The sequence below is a fragment of the Nesoenas mayeri genome (genome assembly GCF_963082525.1).
Source record: "Nesoenas mayeri genome assembly, chromosome: 1".
Classification (NCBI taxonomy): domain Eukaryota; kingdom Metazoa; phylum Chordata; class Aves; order Columbiformes; family Columbidae; genus Nesoenas; species Nesoenas mayeri.
The window spans coordinates 194,895,035-194,914,281 of NC_137541.1; the positions used below are offsets into that span (position 1 = coordinate 194,895,035).

General features: G+C 37.9%; 1 protein-coding gene across 1 annotated transcript; it reads left to right on the plus strand.

Moving 5' to 3' along the window:
• Positions 1-826: 826 nt before the first annotated feature.
• On the plus strand, positions 827-17,774 carry CPAP (centrosome assembly and centriole elongation protein; the record flags this gene model as incomplete). The annotated part of the gene is given in 19 exon segments (XM_080344589.1): positions 827-1,204; positions 3,320-3,443; positions 4,234-4,304; positions 4,308-4,393; positions 4,395-4,455; positions 4,458-4,476; positions 5,628-5,772; positions 7,312-7,417; positions 7,741-9,340; positions 10,775-10,907; positions 11,649-11,814; positions 12,863-13,099; positions 13,682-13,781; positions 14,722-14,822; positions 15,561-15,659; positions 15,768-15,908; positions 16,025-16,109; positions 16,201-16,321; positions 16,958-17,774. Coding segments are annotated over 19 exon segments (3,966 nt in total). The 3' UTR covers positions 17,151-17,774.
• Between the last annotated feature and the right edge of the window lie 1,473 nt (positions 17,775-19,247).

Below are 19,247 nucleotides of genomic sequence, written 5' to 3' on the forward strand. Positions count from 1 at the left end.
TTGGTCACTAAAGAGAAGAGTTCAGCACCTGCCTCTCCTCCTCTCCTTGTGAGGAAGCTGTAGACTGCAATGAAGTCTCTTCTTAGTCTTCTCCAGGCTCTTGATTTATGACACTTGTAGGAATTTTGTTACCACTGAAACTTTGCAGCCTTTGATCTCTTTTTTTGGATGATTTCAAAAAGAGGCAGCTGCTTGGGAGGAAGAAGCTAACAGCCAGCGTGATTTTAGAGTTTCCATGAGAAACTAAGGAAGACACAAAAATTATAAGTGCTGCATTGAAATATGTGCAGTAAAATGTTTGTATTTAGATGGACATATTTGAAACTTTTTATTAATATGAAGATCCTATGAGGGAATTCTCTCCTTCAACTCCTCAAATCACCTCTCTTCTTTTTTTGCAGACACTTTAAAAAATATCGTTAATTCCTTTCTGTACTCCTGAAGAGGATATTATACACAGCTTGATAATATTAGCTGCACTCAAATAAATAATAAGATTAAAAGTTGGATTGTGTTGACTTCTTGCACAGGAAGTGTGTGTTACTAGTTGTCAAAACTGTTTCTATTGCCTAGGGAAAAGCAGATTGTGACTTATTTTTTATAAATACACCAGGTTGGTTATAAGAGAGCAACTTTCTTTTACTGGGAGTCTGTTATTGTATGTTTCTTATTTTGTTTATCTGCTTAAATTTCTAGGTGTTAAAAGTAGGTAGCCATCCACACCAAATACCTGGAACTTTGAAAGATTTAGTGTCCTAACACTACATAACATAACATTGTTATGTTAATGCTACATCAACAAATAAATTGGAATACAATTTGCAAGATGCCAACTGTTGAAGATCTGAATATTGAACAAAACTTCATTGCATACTGGATGTCTGATAGTTCCCGTGCTGGAGTCTTACTAGATCCTAGTTTTACTGGTTTGAAAATCAACACAGAAAATTTGTTATCTGGACTTGAAAACATCACAGCTTTCCCTGCTGAAGTGTTGGAGCATTCAGACAGCTGTTCTGCAAGTGATGATTCCTTGTGTGAAGAAAAGTCTGGCAGCTCTTGTAGACTTCAGCAATATACCACTGAAACGTCTTTTCCAGCAACATATAATGTAGAAGCATCTAAAACAGACTTTGCCCATGGTGAAGTGGATGGTCAGAATAAATCTGATCGCAGCAATCCACTCCTACAAAAGGTTGAACAGGTAAAAGTCCTAGATCTCCTTGATGTACAAGAAGTAAGATGTTTGTTTGTTGGGTTTTGTTTGTTTGTTTGTTTGTTTCCCACATATGATTTGTCATACCTGGAAGTAAGCAAACTCTTTGCAACGTATAGAACACAGCAAGCTTAAAGAGCAAGTCCTAAGTCACAGTTATGTGTGCATTAAAGTTGGTGTGCATTTATTAAGAGTCTAACTTAATTTGTTTCCAGCTGGCACAGGTTTCAGTTTAAAATGAAATTGCATTCAGTGGCAGTGCACTTGTTCTCAAGATCTCTTTTTCTGGAAAGGTGCACACAGTTTTACAATGTTCAATTGTTTCTTCACTTGAAGCTGTGGAAATGGGGTGCTGTTTGTTACAGTGGTAATACTTCACCACAGATATTCTCAACATGGTGAAGTAGTATGTTGTTGTATCTATAGCAACATTCTCTGCTAGTTTTCAAAGCAGGTATGTACACCCATATACCTGCTTCTGTTTAGATGAAGGGAGATGTTAATGTTTAATATGATGAAGTATCCAAGAAGTTGGGACAAAAAGGCTTGGAATTACAATGCTGTGATGTTATTGTTTTTTTCCAATACAAGCATGTCAGCTGATCTGCTGTAATGGGCTACACGTTTGGTCACAGCACTTCCTGATTACTAGTGTATATATCGTGTTAGCTGAAAGTGTTCAGGGGTGCTTTAATAGATCTTGCTGTTAAGGATTAAGAACTCATCTCCTTGTCCACTCTGCTAGCAGCTACTTCGGTACAAATCCCTATGTCCGTTCACTCAAATGTGGGGTGTGTGTGTGTGTGTGAGGCTCTAGAGTACAATTCTACAACTTATCTGATGCCATATAAGTTTTTTCTTCTATTTTACATTATAGGAATACATTTATTCACTTTTTTGGTATTGTCAGCAGTGTCAGACAGTGGCTAAATGACAGATGTTAGCTGGTTTAATGGTATCATAAGAAGAATTGTTAAGTTTTCTGTCTTAGAAAGTTATTGACAATTTAATATATTACAAAAAAACATCTGATGCTTGTAGTGGCAAATGTAGTTTTGGATGTATGAGATCTTTTCCAGTTTGGTTTTCTGAGGATACTATCAGAACAGGTACAAGTATAATGTTTTTAATAAATCAAGTTGGAGATGAGAGTTAGTGATCAAGATCCAAAGATCACCTGGCTCACAGCTTCTACTTGCATAGTTCCTTACTTCTCTTTTTTCTGAAAATTGAAGGGACTACAAGAAGAATTCAAGGGAAATTTTCTTACCTGTTGGATGACAAGTGTGGTCCAGCTGTTGATCTGTGGAAGGATTTCATCAGGCCTCATGTCTCTCCTTCGAAGGAGTTGGAACTAGCACATATGCATGTGCTGGAGATACAGGGATAGGCATGGAGGCCCACCACTTGTTGCCAGGGTTTGATAGGGTACAGAATGCCATTCATATGGCCCTTGAGGCAGGGCCAAGGACTCCTGCTACACAAGAAAACAAAGACTGGATTGCTGAATTTAGTCAGTCTTGTAATTCTTTTTTATTTCAGACAACTTAATGAGTCTTAATGTTCTCCAATGCTCTTTTTCTGCCCCCGTCTTGGTCCTCTGTGAGATCTTTGAGAGAAAAAAATGCAACACACCCTTTTCTAAAGGTTTAATTATTATGAAGTATTTAATATTTTAATAAAACCACTGCATAGTAGAAGTTAATGTTAAAAGAGCAGAATTTGAATGTTTTCTCATGCAGTAGAAATGAGTGTTCTGATTCCTATTGTTTCCAGATTGGTCAATTAAAGACTAGTGGAACTGCTAATTGGGCAAACTGGAAATAACATGTGCATTGACAGATTAAAAAAAAAAAAAAACAAAAAACCAAAACCAAAAACCAACACAACAACCTCCCCCCCAAAAACAACCAAAAACCACAAAAACCAAAAACACGCCAAACAATTTTGTTTAGTATAGCATTTCATAGTCTTAATTCTTTCATATTACACTTACCTAATAGAATACCTTTAAAACAAGAAATACCCATTGTCTTGATGATACTAATTGTGTGGTATATTCTAAGTAAACCTGTCCTCTAACACATTTTTTTGTTTGAGAAGCTGAAGGAATTGCAACAACAGAAATGGGAACAGCTAAGGAAACAGCACATAGAGAGGCTTCAAAGGCTGATGGATGAGCGGCAGAAGCTACTTAGCAAGGTGCCTGGTCAGACAGCAGCTCTTGGTAAGTTGAGAAAGAAACCAGACTTTGAGTAAACTGAAGAATTTAATCTCATTTTCTAGTTAAAATCTGTAAGAGTCTTCAGTGTTCTTGATCTTAAGACTACTTGATTAATCAAAGATGAATGCTGTATTGCTTCAGTGGCTGATCATTGAGTGTTGCTGTAGAAGGAACACTGTCTTGTTTTTATAAAATGCCAACTGTAATGGTAACTTGATCAATTTGTGCTATGATGGGAGCCCTTGTTTTGAAGAACATGTTTTAATTATAAAAGACAGTGTAAAACAAACAATTGCTTTCCTTTCTGATTAGTTGTTTGTCAATAATTTTGGTTGCTTTAAGCAGTCACTGTATCCAAATTAAGTGGTGCCTATTGGTTTGTGCTTGTGCATCATGTGATGAACTGGACTAGACTGAGGAGCTCATCTGTACTGAAAAAACAAACATTCGTAACCTGTGTCAGTTTTCCAGTCTTGTTTGCTGTGCACAAGTGGAGGGGGCAGTGCTGGGGTGGAAAAAGCTTTTGGAGTTGAGCAGAGGTATTCTCTTTTGGTATTCTCTTTTGTTGGCAGTATCAGTCCAACCTGACTTAAGTGAAGATATTTCTTTCACTCTGTCTACCTGAGAAAATGAATTTAGGGCTTAGCATTAGGAGAACAAAATCCAGATTGCCTAATCACTTATTCTTGATCAGTAACGTAAGAATGGAGGCTGGGCAATTGGTCTTGCCTTTCAGTGCCATTTCTTTTCTCCTGTGGAAAAGTAGTGTTGTAATACAAATACAATGACACAGCCATGTGTCTCTGTACTCTAATGGCTAAAAGTCAAAAGCTAAGACTTAGGCATTCAGTGGGCTTAACAACTTAACACCAGTTGCCATCATCTGGGTCTCAGAATCACTTTGGAGACAGAGCTTATGCTCTGATTGTTTCTCAACATACACAAGACAGTGACTTCACAAAAGTTAAACAACAAGGAATGCACCTCATCTTTGAAGAACAGTCTTTCAGGAGTCTGTCAGTCTGTGAGAAACGAGGTTAAAAAAATGAGGGAGGCAAATATATTACTGGTTAGTCATTTATAGAAAGATAACTTGGTGTGTGGTGGGTTTTTTTCCCCTTGTAGATGTTGAGCATTGTGAGGATTTTATACAAATGCTGGTTTACTTGATTTGTTGGCTGGTGTAGTGACAGCTTCCAGACCTCAGAGTGTTCCTGTTGATGTCCATGTGAGTTTTGTTAGAAGCAGCATGAGGAAAAAAATCAAGTTCTTCTGTCTGTATGAAATGCTTGTCTGTTTTAGGAAAAGGAAATATAATCTTTACTGCTAGAGTTTATGTATGATAAAGACTGTGAAAACAGCAAATAATGACAGATATTGGATGGCTGAATTGTTTGGGCTGAACTGTACCCACATTTTCATGTGGCAAATAGAAAATAACAATCTCTCGGGGGATACTGAATGTCTTCAGCCTAGCTCTATTCAGAGGATTAGTAACTGAACTGGAATTAGGAGTCCAGATGGGTTGAGAAAGAGATCCTGTTGTATGACTAAAAATTATTTGTACATCAGAAGCAATGTGCTGGAGTTCTTTATCTTTACTCCTCTTCTCAGTTTTACCGTTGGCACCAGCATGACTACTGTGCTGCCATGATTGCATTAGTGGATTTAGTTCTGATCTAGCAAATTAATAAGGTTGCTGAAAATCTGGTTTTGGTGAAAAGGTATGAGATAGCATTTCATCACACTTCATACCAGCTTTAAAGCTTTTAATCAGAGGGCTTGGTCTAAGCAGATGTGAAAGGATAAATTGATCTTAATTCATATATATATACATGGGAAACAGAAGCTTGATAAGAGAGCCCTTCAGTACAGCAGACATCCAAATTTGTTCAATTCTTTTATTTTTAAGCTATAAATTCACAATAGCAAAGAAGATGAATAATCAGAGATATTTAAGGTCTCTGGAAAATGTTTAATACAAAATTGGACGTTCGTTAAAAAAATAAAAGCTTGAATTCAAATAAGAATTAACTTGGGGAAATCTGAGGACTATTTTTGTAGAAATTCAGACTACATTATGATGAAGCTCCCTTCTGGTTTTAATCTGACCTGAATGCTGCTTAAAGTATGAGCTGAAAACTGATTTGTTGTTAGGCAGGAAAAAAAATTCTATTAATTTTGCAGGAAAAAACATATGGTGTCCAGAACAAAAGATGGAAATACTAATGGAGAGTGAAGATCATCATATTGATCCTTTACGTGTGGAAAGTGCAGATCTCTCTGAAAATACCAGCAGAGGAAAACATTTGTGGACTAATACAGAGGAAAGGTAATTCAGACCATTATTGTGCTGTTTTTATCAAGTAGATAATGCATGTTTGTTTGAATTCTGAGTCCCGATTTAAAGAGTCTGATATTCTCAATTTGTGTAGCTTTCTCAACCAAAGATGCCATTTTGCTCGGTACTGTGGAGACCTGTAGTAAGAGAGGCTCTAACTTGAAATTGCTTATGCTGTGAAAGATGTGAAGTTGTGTATTGGCTGAAGAGGTGTGCGCAGCCTGGGGTAATGATAATTTAGAAGCACCTTTTAGTATAGGCTTAGTATATGAGTAGTTATAATTACTGTTCCAAATTTGATTTAGTACAATCCCTTATCCACTGTTATGTGGCAAAAGTGGTAATCTGAAGGAGTGTAAGGCTGTGACTTTATTTCCAGGAGTTATGTTTGTTTAAATATCTGTATATGGCTATGAAGCAACAAAGGTGCTTGTGCCAGAAGCCTTCTCATGTAAAAGCTTTGTTTATGGAGCTGATAGAACAGAAGTAGTGGCTGACATTGTTCTGAAGTTCTGCCTTATCTGCTAGCTCACCACAAAAGCAAGACACGCTTGTTCCAGGCTGCGGTGGGTTGAGCCCAGCCAGCAACTAAGCACCCACTGAGTTGCTTGCTCACCCTGTCCCCTAGAGCAGAATGGGAGAGGGTATTAGAGGGGCCAACTCAAGAAAATTTGTGGGTTGAGATAAAAACACTTTAATAACTAGAGGAGAGAGGGGAAAAAACAAACAACAAAGATATAAAGATTGTCCCTCTCCACTTCTCACAAGCAGATCGATGCCTGCTTTGGTCTCTGAGCAACAGCTACTTTTGGAAGAGCACGCCCCCAGTTTTTACTGCTGAACGTGATGTTACATTGCATGGAACATCCCTTTGGTCAGTTGAGTCAGCTGTTATGGCTGTGTCACCCCTCTCAGCCACTTGCTCATGCTCAGCCTACTTGCTGAGGGCAGGGGAGCAGCATCAAAATGCAAAGAAAGCTTTGAGCATCAAAATAGTGTTCAGTAACAGCTCAAACATTGGTGTCCTGTCAAGACCATAGTAGTCACAAATCCAAAACAGAGCACCGTATGGGCTGCTGTGAAGAAAGCTCACTCCATGCCAGCCAGACCTGGTGCCAGGATGTGAAGGAGCTGAAGCGTCAAAGGGAGAGATAAGGAACACAATCTCAGTGGCATTACTGAATAGGAAGGTGGTTCTGTAGAGATTGGGAGTATGAGCAAAATATGAGTGTAAGTTTGGTGGTCTGGGCAGAAGAAAGGCACTGAAAGAAGAAACAGCAAAACCTGCATATGGTAACTTTTAGAGATGTATACTAACTAAAGCAGGGGTTTGATAAACTATTTCTCAGAAGATCAACAGCTAGCATTACAATGCATTTCTCAGATTAACTTTGACACTTAATGACCAAAGTAGCTCATAATTCGTTATCTTTTATGTGTCTACACCGTAGCTATTTGAATAGCAGTGACTCTTAACATAGTTATTTTATATAGAAATGTTAGACTTTTTTTTTTTTAAAATTACTCTAGACCTATTAAAGCTGTGATTCAGGAGAAGAAACAGACATTTGAAGAATTCCTGGAAGAACAGATAAAACTCGAAGAGCAGCGACTGGAGCAAAACCATAAGTTACAGGTTTGTGGGGTTTTTTGGTGTTGTGTTTGTTTGTTTGTTTAAATTAATTGTTCTTTATATATTGTGCCAAGATGCAATAGGTGCTTTAAAAATGCACAAGGAAGATTCTAGCATCAAAAGCTAATACTGAAAACAATATTCACGTTCTTAAAAGTAATAAAACAAGCCCCTAATATTTCACTTTTTTACAATGTCTTTAGAAATTCAGTAGAAATGTCGTATATAAATTTGTACTCATATATGGGGTTTATTTGAAGAAATCTTTAAACTGTGTAAGGGGCTTTCTAATGTTTTGCAATTTACTTTTCCTTACCCCTTTTCAGGAGACAAATGGATCAACCAATCAAAAACCAGTGATTAAACGACCTTTCCTGAAAAGAGGAGAAGGCTTAACAAGATTCACTAATGCCAAATCTAAAATTACAAAACTTGGAGAAAACACCCCAAAACTTCAACCAAGGGCTTCAGATGACAGAAATGTTATTAAAGTGGACAGATCACAAATACAGAAAAAAACTGTGCCTCCTGGCAAAGAACAGGTTTCTGAGAACCCTTCTGCACCATGTAAAAAATATAACAATCCCAATAAAGCAAAACTTTGTCCTATTCAGAAGACCCTGGTACTCAGGAATCACAACGGAAAAAATATCTTGCCATTAGAAACGAGAATGCAACCAGGGAAAAACCATGATGGACAGATGAGAGATTCTTTCCCATCAGATATTAACAACAAAACAGAAAATAAAGAGAGCGTAGTAGAATTTACTAAGCCTAACTCTGGCAAAATTGGAAACAAAGTACCTGGCACAGAAAAGCCTCAGTTGTCTCATGAGCTGGCAAGTGCCTTTTCTAATTCTAAATATCCTATAGGTCAACCTGTAAAAGACTCAGAACTGTCTTTTGAAGTTTCATTTCAGAATAAGCTGGAAAACTGGGAAAAGGAAAAAGAAAAAGAGAATCTAGAGTTGGATGAATTTTTGTTTCTAGAACAAGCTGCAGATGAAATATCTTTCTCAAGTAATTCCTCATTTGTGCAAAGGATCTTAGATAAAGATCAGCAAACTATGAAAGGCCGTAGAATGTCTTCTACCCCTATCAAGGCAAAACAGCAGCAAGTAAAGGTGCTGGCTGTTGAACTCATAAACAAGAGAAACAAAAAGGCAGATTGTATGACACAGGGAAATATAAATGATAGAGCAATTATGCATACAGTCTCAAATTCAGGAACAGCTTTCAGAACGAAGGACGGTGTCATACTTTCAGCTTCTTCCATGACAGCAGCTCCGGTTTTAAAAAGTAATCAATGGATTGTAAAGGAAGATGAGAGTGAGGGCAATGGTGATACTACTACAGATTCTGAGAGTGAATTTGAGACCACATTAAAGGATGAAGATGCTAAGACACCCGTTGTGAGGCATGCAGAAAGTGATCCAGAATGTTTTGAATATGGACGTTCTGTTACAGACATCAGCAAAGAAAACAAAAATGGCGATGCTGACCTTGGCTTGTCAGACAAAGATTGCAGTGCACTGTCAAAGCAGAAGACTAGAAAAGCTTCAGACCATCAGAGAAGCACGTCTTGTATAAGTAGGAATAAGTTCGAGTTCGATGATGAAAGAACGTGGAGTGATCTTGATGAAAATTATGGTAACAGCGATTTACCTGAGAAATATACTAAAATACCTTTACAGATGGATTTTTCCAGTGAGAATGATACAACGATCCCAGATAAAGCAATTAAGAGAAAAGTTGCTGCAAAGAGGGGAGATGAAATGTCCAAAGAATCTGCAGTGGACAGTGATTCAAATAGACCTCCTGTATCAAACCTGATGATGAAACTGTTTCCTTCACTGAAACCGAAACAGAAGGCAGGCTGTCATTCAGGGAGTGAAATCAAATTAAATGTGGAACAGGAGCCAGGAGGTAAGAGAACAGCAAGTGGTAGGAAATGTTGAAGAAGACGTATGTTACAAGTATTCCCTTCTAGTGCTTAAGCTGCAACCTGACATTACACCGAAGACTGTTGAGTGCAGACTTCTGCTGCAGGCAATGGCCGTGTTCTCACCTTTCATCTCCTCTCCTGGTTGCATGTCTGATGTCAAATGTAACCATTATGCAACTTGCAGAATGAGTACAATCAGTGAAAACTTTTTTCCCCCCCAGAGGCTAGTTTTCTGTCAGACCAGCTATTGAATTACCTTTGTCTGAAGCTTCTTGATCACTGTTTCCAAATCAAGGGAAGTGTCAAAGGCGGGTTGAAAGCAAAGTGGTGTCTCCCATTCCAGTGACAGTGTGCATTTACACCCCAGCACGGTAATGCTCTGCACTCGTTCCTCTTATAAAATACAAGGAGGCGACAGCCCTGTCCAGGTTTTCTGACAGTAGTACAGTATCTAGAGAGTTCATGTGGATTATGGGAAACATGGTTTCATTTTTCTACTTTGTCCAAGTTGATTTTGACTATATGGTTATAGTCTGGGGAAGGAGTGCCCCTAAAAGCTCCTCTTGAAGCTGTTGCATTTATGTGAGATCATTAAAAATGCACTTGTTCAGTGAAAGTGTGGTGGCCCAGCCTAGCATTTAAATCTCTTCTCTGTAAGGTGGTGAGATCTTGGTTTCAAACTCTGCTCCAATGAATGTTTAGGATTTTGTTTAGGTTTTTGAGAAGTGCATATGAAAGCTGCTAGTTCTGCTTATTGTTTCATGGAGAATTGATTTTGTAGGGTTATCTAAAGATGCCTGCTAGATATTGTTTGCAGGAAGAGAGGTAGGGTTTTTTTTTTTTACTGAATCTCAGAGCATTTAAGAGTGGATGAGGCAACTACCTACACTGCAACATCAATATTTAGGCTCTTCTCTTGCTTACTCAAAAGTGGATTCTTAAAACCCTGGGAGAGTTACGTAGTGACTGAACAGGAAACTGGGATGGCAAAAAAGTCCACAAATCCCATTATTGGCCTCTGCAATAGATTTCACAGCGGTGATGGGTGTGAACAGACTTTGTTGTGAATAAAACTTGAAAAGCCTTCAACCATAAACTTTCCTGCTTTATGCTTGGCCTTTATACCTTCATTTAATTTCTTTAGCTTAATTTCTCTAGCCCTTCACATTCCAATTCCTAATATATATTTAGTTCTACAGAGATGATAGACATACTCAGTATTTGAGTAAATAGTGCAGAGTGCTTTAAAATGTCACTTCTGTGTTATTTGAATAGTAGGGTTGTGGGGTTTTTTTTTGCAATACGACTACTATCTCTAAAATACTTTTTGGTTTTTTTAACTGATGTGTGGTAATTGCTTTCTTCAGTCTTATGGATGCAGATTAGATAACTTGCATCTGGCTGTTCTTTGACAGGAAATACAGTTCCATCCCAGGTACTGAGGGAGAGACTCACTGAATTGGAAAATGAAATAGAGAGATTCAGAACTGAAAACACAACTCTTACTAAACTCCGAGAAGAAAGAGAGCATGCCTTGGCAAATATCAGGTAATTTTTAATTGAAACATTTTGGTGCATTCACTTACACAGTATATTCAGGCTATCATAATGTCCAATTACCAACAGCGCAGGTAAATAATTGATGTGTTCAGTTACAGTGGAGACATAGGTCAAGAAACTGGTTGTTTCTCTATGTATATTTAGCTGTAATTATGACTCACACACAAATTGTAACACTAAGAACCCCTGCTAGATTAATATCTTTGAAGGCTTTATTTAGGTGAATTTTGTTCTGAGTGATAACTCAGTCCTAAACTGGTCTTGGAAAACTGATATTCATGCTAACATGATTGATGCTTTTCCTTTGGATTGGAGAATATTTTAATTTGAACTGGGGGATTTACAAGTGACATACTGAGCAGAATAATCATATCTAGTGACTTCAATATGGCATACCCTACCAAAGTCACTTGTTTTGTTTGGAAACGGCATCATGTTGTTGGCTAATGTTTAATTTGTGACCCCCTGCTGTTAGCAGGTTCTTTTCCCTGGTACTTTTGGGGGAACAGTGTTCTACATCAAACCATTAATTGTTGGACTTCAAGCCAGCCATGTGACAATTCTTACTCCTTAAATAAGTAATACCATTTTATAGATAAGTCTTCCTGAGGGTAACAGGTGCTGGGTTGGAATCAATGACCACAAAATTCAGAGTCTTCATTTGCTTCCTTAAAATCCAGATTTGAAGTAGTTTTGGGCTAAAACAACAACTTTGTTTTGTAATTATAGGAAAGAAATGGCAGAGTTTCAACAGCAGAAAGCCCAAGAACTGGCTGCAATAGAAGAATATAAAAAAAAGGAAATGAAAAAACTGCAAAAGGAGCGTAAAGTTTTTGAAAAATATACCACCGAAGCTAAAGCAATTCCAGATAAAAAGGAACGTGATGAAATTCAGGTATGAAAATGTGTTACTCTTCTAGTCCATACAGAAACACTTAAATTCATTTAAAGGCAGTTGAGAACAAAATTCTAACTTAATTGAAAGCTTGCAAGTCATTTCAATATGCAAACTGTTAGTAGAAATGGCCTGAGGAAGGAACTACAGTCTTCACAATGTTGTTTGATGGTTTTAAGGCAAAACCTCTGAGAAAATGTTTTTGTCATGTTTCCATACTTAAAAACTACTCCTGACTCTGGTAGAATGATCTTCAACTTTGATACAAAATTACTGTAGTTAAGTTGTAAGTCTTTATTCATGGTAGTGGATCGAAGTGCAGACTAGAACTGTACTTGAGTTTTATTCTGTCTATAACTGTTGTATAGTAAGTGTAGTAATCTATAATTTTCAAAGTTACATTTTCTTATTACTTGTAGGTCAGATGTAAGAAATGAGATCTGTTTGTTCCTTCATTGTCAGGATGCATGGTTCATGAGATGTATAGACAAGTCATATTAAACAACACACATGAATTTCCCTCTTCCTTTTCTACAAATTTTCCTTATGGAAGGTCAACAGAGTGAAGTAACATTTGCTTACGTGGCTTGGCACGTTCACATGTGTTCTATGTGGCTGAGTCCTCCCTGTTTGCCTGTACTGAGATTTTGAAGGGTTGTCTCAAGGGTGGCCATGTTTTGTGGAATCATAGAATGGTTTGGGTTGGAAAGGACCTTCAAAGGTCACCTAGTCCAACCCCCACTTTCTGTCTCCGACACTGTCTCAAGTGTATTTGTACTGGCCGATCTGTGAAGTATAAAGGATGCCAAAAGGGCAACAGAGACACTTCCTGTGATTTAAGCTAAGCTTATAATGTTGGTAAAGTAAATAATATCTCTTTCAGGGAAGAAAACTAATTTCCTTTCACTTTTTGCCTGATTAAGCTGATCTTATTTTTTTGCCATTCTTGTGGGGTTTTTTTGTGCTTGTATTTCTAGTAGAACATCAAAATATTTTAATATATTAAAATATGAAAGCTCCTTAGTTGATAAACATGCATTTTTCTAAGGCTTTAAAACAGCAGATTGCAGAGTTACAGGAAGATTTAAAACGAAAAGAGGCAAAATGGTCAACCACCCATCGACGCCTGAAAGATCAAATAGAAGTTTTAGTGAATGAGAATATGGAGCTAAAAGAAGAAGTCAAGATTATGGAGAGGTTTCGTCTAGAAGCCTGGAAGAAAGTAGAAGCTGCTGGAAGCAAGAGGAAAATAGAAAATTCTGGCACTCTAAAAAGAGCAGAATCTGTAAGTTATTGCTGGTTTAAATTCATCTGTGTGAATAGCCTGAATTTTGGATCATAAATTTGGAACCAAGCAGCTACAACCTAGATGTTTAGTTTTACTGGACTGACCTTGGGACCTGTGGCAGACACAGAATTTTGTTCATGTCCCTTTCTCTCCAAATGTGCAGCATCCGTTCTGTTGAGGAGCTCATTTTAGAAATTCAAAAAGAAGCAATTATAAGATCATAGATTGGATCTAACCTGTGAACCTCTACACCTTAAGGATCAACCAGACAAATCAGGCAGTTCACCATTGTCTAAAGCAGTTATATTTAGTTTTGAAATGGTAACTGTTATTCTGGATTGCTTGTACCAAATTAACATTCTGCAGTTGTTGGTAGCAAGGCAGCAGATAGGGAAAGAATTCCAAAGTACAGGTTGGGCTGCATCACACAAGGCCTTCTGTTGGTTAAATATCAAAAATGTAGTTTGTGAAGAAAGCTTCCAGCAAATTTCATGGCACATGGTGTATAACTTTTGTTGCTGCTGAATGAACAGTTATGAGTAAACATCAGGTAAACCATGAATAATTCCTTTCTTCTAGTGTCTACCAAATAGAGGCCTGAAAAGTCAAACTGCATCTCTGCTTCTTCCAGTACAGAAGTACAGCAAGATAAATGGCAAAAGTTACTCACAGGCAAAAGGTATAAATGTTTGTCTAATCAGAGAATGCTTTAAAAGCAATTTAATGTGGACTTTTCCTTTTATTAAAAAGAATGCATCACCAAGTGTGATAGTCAAAAGTAGGAAGAGAATAGCTGTATGGACTTGAGCATATGGGCAAGATTCTGGAGAGCGCTGTGATGAGACCACTCAGGTCTTTTGGTCATGTTTGGTGCTTTGGGGCTTACCAGAAACTGCATTCTATAATCCAAAATGGCATGAATCGTTGATGTTCTCCAAGCTGTGGATGTTGAGTAGATGGCCATATTGATAGCATTGGAACTGCTGTGTCTCTTCAGAACCCTCTGTGATCAGGATCTGTTATCGTATGGGCAGTGCTGTAGTGCTGTCCTTGTTCACAGCTAAGAGCAAATGCTGTTGGCAGCCATACCCTTTCCTGTGGAATAATCACATACAGAAAGTTATGGGAAGGTACTTTTTTGACACCTCTGGTAGCTCAACTAACCATTAGGTTACTTGTTGGAGGAATATCTTCCAGAACAGAAGCTCTTGCTGGTTTATTTTGGTAATCTTTCTGGTGTGCAGGAAGAGACATGGGAAAAGTCTGCCAGTTCCTGTTAAAAGGCTACATTAGTCTTCCTTTATTCATTGTAAGGCAGAAGCAATAATATTGTCTAGATCCTGGGGGTGGGCAGGAAACTCCTTTGTAAATCTCTACAGAAATGAAATAGGAAAGTGCAAATATTAGTCCTGTTGCAGTGATTCTTCAGCTGCAGCTTCTTGCCGACACATGAAACAATGACACACCCTAGCTGGTTTATGCTGATTCTTTTCATAAATAGACTTTGCGTTTCTGCTGCATGTAAATGTAGGTGTCCTGTACAACTTGACCTCCTATGTTAACACTTAAACTGTACTTTAATTTTACTGTCCAAATTAACTTTGTTACATGTATTTGAGTAGGAAAGCTTTCTAGAACATCTGCATCAGCACCTGCTAGTGACAGAAGCAACTCTGAGACAATGACAGCACTAGAAGATTCTTCTAGCACTTTTACGGGAGTAAGTTCTGTATCTTGCTTTAATTTTTAAGAGGGGAAACTCAAAATAAAACAATAGTTACTTGTATGTAAATGAACACCTGGAGAGTGACTGGTGAAGCTGTGGACTCAACTGCTATGCTCTTCAACCGCAATTTTCTTGTCATACCAGAAAATGGCTACGTAGGTAGTCAGTGCAGAATGTTTTACCTGTGTCTAGTAGTTGCAATATTCTTTGGCTGAGGAAAGAAAATAAAATCATAATCTCATGCTCCCTTGAATTTTGCAAAATATTACCTTTTGAGGGAGGGGAAAAAGATGGAAGTTTATTATGTTCCATGTAGGGAAACCATGCAAGAATCCTGTGAACAGTTGAATTAATTCTTACATTAATTGCTGTAGGTAGCATTCAGGTTTCATGAAACTTCATCAGTTGTTTCATACCTTGAAATGGATGCCTGAAGGCACCTGAACACTATGCTACAGCACAACACTGAATTCCATGCTGAATTCCACTTCAGTCCAGACTGCAGCTGACCACAGACAGTTATGGCCAAGTCTCAGTCTGCCTTACCACCCAAGTTATACTAGGAGCTGCATAAACCCCAGACTGTGTTCATGTCTTCCTCCACTTGTCTTCCTCCCCTGATGCTCCTTGTTTCCTAAAATACCTATCAGTCTAGGAAAAAAGGGGAAAAAAAAAAAAGTAAAAACACAAAGCTTGATTTGAGTTTATGCTTAGTTATTGCTGTCATTTCAGGACACCTCTCCTAATGAAGCTAACACGTCACTACCATCTGGACCTGCATTTATAGACAGTGAAGAGGTAGAGAGAGAAACTGCTTATCCTGATGGAAAGGTAACATGAGAGCTTGGCACTCTGAAATTCCGCAAAACAGCTGTTCTGGAAGTCGAATGAGAACGTGTAATGGCTCAATACTGAACCACTCTCTAATGTATTCATTAGGTTGAAAAGGTTTTGAAAAATGGCTGTCACCTCATATTTTTCCCCAATGGGACGTGGAAAAAAGTGGGTTCTGATGGGAAGACCATAACTATAACCTTCTTCAATGGGGATGTGAAGCAGGTTATGCCCGATCAAACAGTGGTATGTATCCTACACGGTCTGCACTTTTCTACAAATACTTATTTCCATACACATGTATACACACAGAGACACACAATTTCTCACTAGTTAGGTTAAATCTGAATTGTTTTCTGCAGATTTATTATTATGCCGATGCTAAGACTACACATACTACCTACTCTGATGGCTTAGAGGTCTTGCAATTTTCAAACGGGCAAATAGGTAAAGAAATAATCCAACCCAACCAACCCTTAAAATTGCTGCCCATATAAATACCTGCATGTATGTAATAAGCATATCGTCTCAATTTCAGAAAAGCATTATCCTGACGGGAAGAAAGAAATTACATTCCCTGATCAAACTATTAAAAACTTATTTACGGATGGGCAAGAAGAAAGTATCTTTCCAGATGGTACTATTGTTCGTATCCAGCGGTAAGCTTTACCTTTTCAGGTACCCTGGCCTGTTGATGGGAAGGTAGCAGTTAGGGCTTACTGCCAAAGGCAGTATATGGTGACAGATCTATTTCTATAAGTTTACATTTGAATATATTGTACTATGAACCTGTATTTACTGCTTGAAATGTGGTTTGTTTTTTTTGGTTTTTTTTGTCTTTTGGTAGCTGGGAGGAGACAAAGACTGATTACCTGTGTATTTTCTCCTAGGCTAACCTGAGAGATTTTTGATTTGTGTATAATTCTAGAGAACATATGAGAACATAGCTGGTGTGGTAAGCAGGTCTGACATCCAAATTGATAGTGCTGAAACATGACATTTTAAACTTTTCTTGGACTGTTGCAGCAATAGATTTTGTGCAGAGAAAGTGCAATAGAGGCTCTCAAGTATAAAGAAGTTATATCAGTTTTGCAGAAACAAGTTTTTCAGTACCAGCCAGCTGGGCTGATATTTAACAAAACAGGCTTTTCACAAATAGTGGTGGTTTTTTTTAAGTTCTTCCTTCATTCAGGCTTGCACATTTAATGTTCATTCTGAGGTTAAGCTTAAGCCTATACACAGTTATTGCAATGTTGTGTTTTTTATAAGTACTTACATACATTTATTTACTGCAGAGATGGAAGCAAAACTATAGAGTTCAATAATGGCCAGAGAGAACTGCACACCTCACAGTTCAAGAGACGGGAGTATCCAGATGGTACTGTCAAGACTGTGTATGTGAATGGACAGCAGGAAACAAAGTATGTCTCAGGGAGAGTAAGAATAAAGGACAAGGATGGTAATATTATCATGGACACCAAGTTGTAGGTAATGTCAAAACTGATGGAAGTGTTCGCATATTGGCAAAAATGATGTACATTCCTGTAAACAAGAAGAGAAACCCCTTGAAGCTTGTGTGTATATATTGTTTATAGTATTCCTGACATAAATTTATTTTTCAGTGGGTGTTACTACATCAGAGCTTTTTGTATTTTTTTCCCACTTCTACTTTTAAGAAGCAATTGATTCAGTATTCTGTCATGTGTGGTTTAAAGGGTGTATTTTAAAATCAACTGTCAATGAAAATTCATCAAATAGCAGTATATTACCTTTTTAGAAGATTCCTCAATCCAAGGTAAGAAAGTTGTGCTGTTGGAACCCCTGCTTTGGTGAAATACAGCAGAGGGCCAGATTTAAGAGTCTGGTTCTCAGTCTACTTATTGCTTGACTCGAAAGAGTAAACAAATAGTAGCACTCCTTTTCAGTTAATCTAAGGCTATTCTTCTTCCCTCATCATCTTATTTTTTTTTTTTTAATCTCACAGTTAAGAGGCAACAGCATTACAGACCCCAAGCTCTGTTCTGTAAACTGCTCTTCTATATTCATAAGGCCAGGACAGGTGAGACTATGGGACAGTTTAATGCTCCAAACTACTCAGAAATGGGACAGGAAGCACCAGAAATGAACAAAGGCCATCTCATCCCATTCTTCCACCTAACAGGCATTTTTAAGATGACTTGCCTATTAAAATTCTACAGTATACAAGCAAAGTGATACTGCTAGTGTCTGCTTGAACTCTGCGGTGTAGTGGATGCTGAAAAGTTTAATTCTCTTACATAGCAGAAGATGCTTTTTTCCCCTTGTCCCCTCCCTTTCTCCTCAGTGAAAGCAAGCACTGTTGTTACTGTGTGTGCACTTGTTTTTCACCTGGGGGCCAGGGGAGGAACAACTAGCAGTAGTGCAAACTATGCTCACTCAAAGCTGCAAGTTGCTTGTTGGGTGGACAAGCAAGTCCTGGCAATCTTAAACAGCACTTCTTTTGCAATTCAGGGCAAAGTCTCTTTCAAGATGGTTGATAAGCAACTTCTTTCTAAAAGGAAAATAAGGAAAAATGTATTGTCAAGATGAGCATATGACAGCTTGATGGGATATCTGCAACAGCATGTAGCACATGTCTGATTAATACCAGAATATGTACTATAACTGTGAAAGGATTCTTCCACTGCTAGTGTGAACATGTAAACTACCCTTGCAGTACACCTGAGCAACACTGCTGAGAGAAGCTTTGTACTCTTGATTTCATGGGATCTTGAGGGAAGAGACAAGCATAAGGTATGTACACAAATATGGGAACAAACTGAAACAGAGGAGGTTCTCTCTGAACATTAAGAAACACTTTTTTACTGTGAGGGTGATTGAGCACTGGAGCTAGTTGCCCAGAGAGTTGTCGAGTCTTCATCATTACATTTTTCTTGATAATCTAGAGAATATTCTCCAGGGCAAGACTGAAAGGGGCTAAGCTTTAAATGTAAAAGATACACTATGCTAATACAATAGAAAGACATATACAGAAACCTCACATATTATAGCAGCAAAGGCAAACAAGCTTTTATATGCAAGCTCCTGTTTATTCCAACACGTTCAAATGAACAGTGCAGCTCCAGTAGGAAGAAAGTGCAAAGCCAATCAAAACACATTCATCTCATCACAATTGAAAACAGAAACCAGAGCAGCTAATGCAAACATGTTACAGAACAAAGACAGTAACACCCCCCTGCCCCAAATGTTCACTCCCCATTCCAGACTCTGGTAACAGACTTCTCCAGTACCAAATATGCCTGAAACAAACACAGATTATATCACAGCAATAAAGTTATCTTCCCTTCAAGTCTTCTAACAAGGTAGTAGAACAAATACACCAGCTTTTTATCTATTTCTTTACTACTTGACATTAATTCCATGAAATTATGTGAAAGGTATCACAGAACAATACTTAAGGCTCTAAGGTCAAAAGAGATTGAGACATGAGTATATCATTTCACTATTTCAAGATTCAAAAGTTTTGGGAACATTATCTGTAAACATAGATTAGAAGAGTTCTTATTAAATGGGAGGGAAAATGACTACTTAACAGAGTTGGCCAAT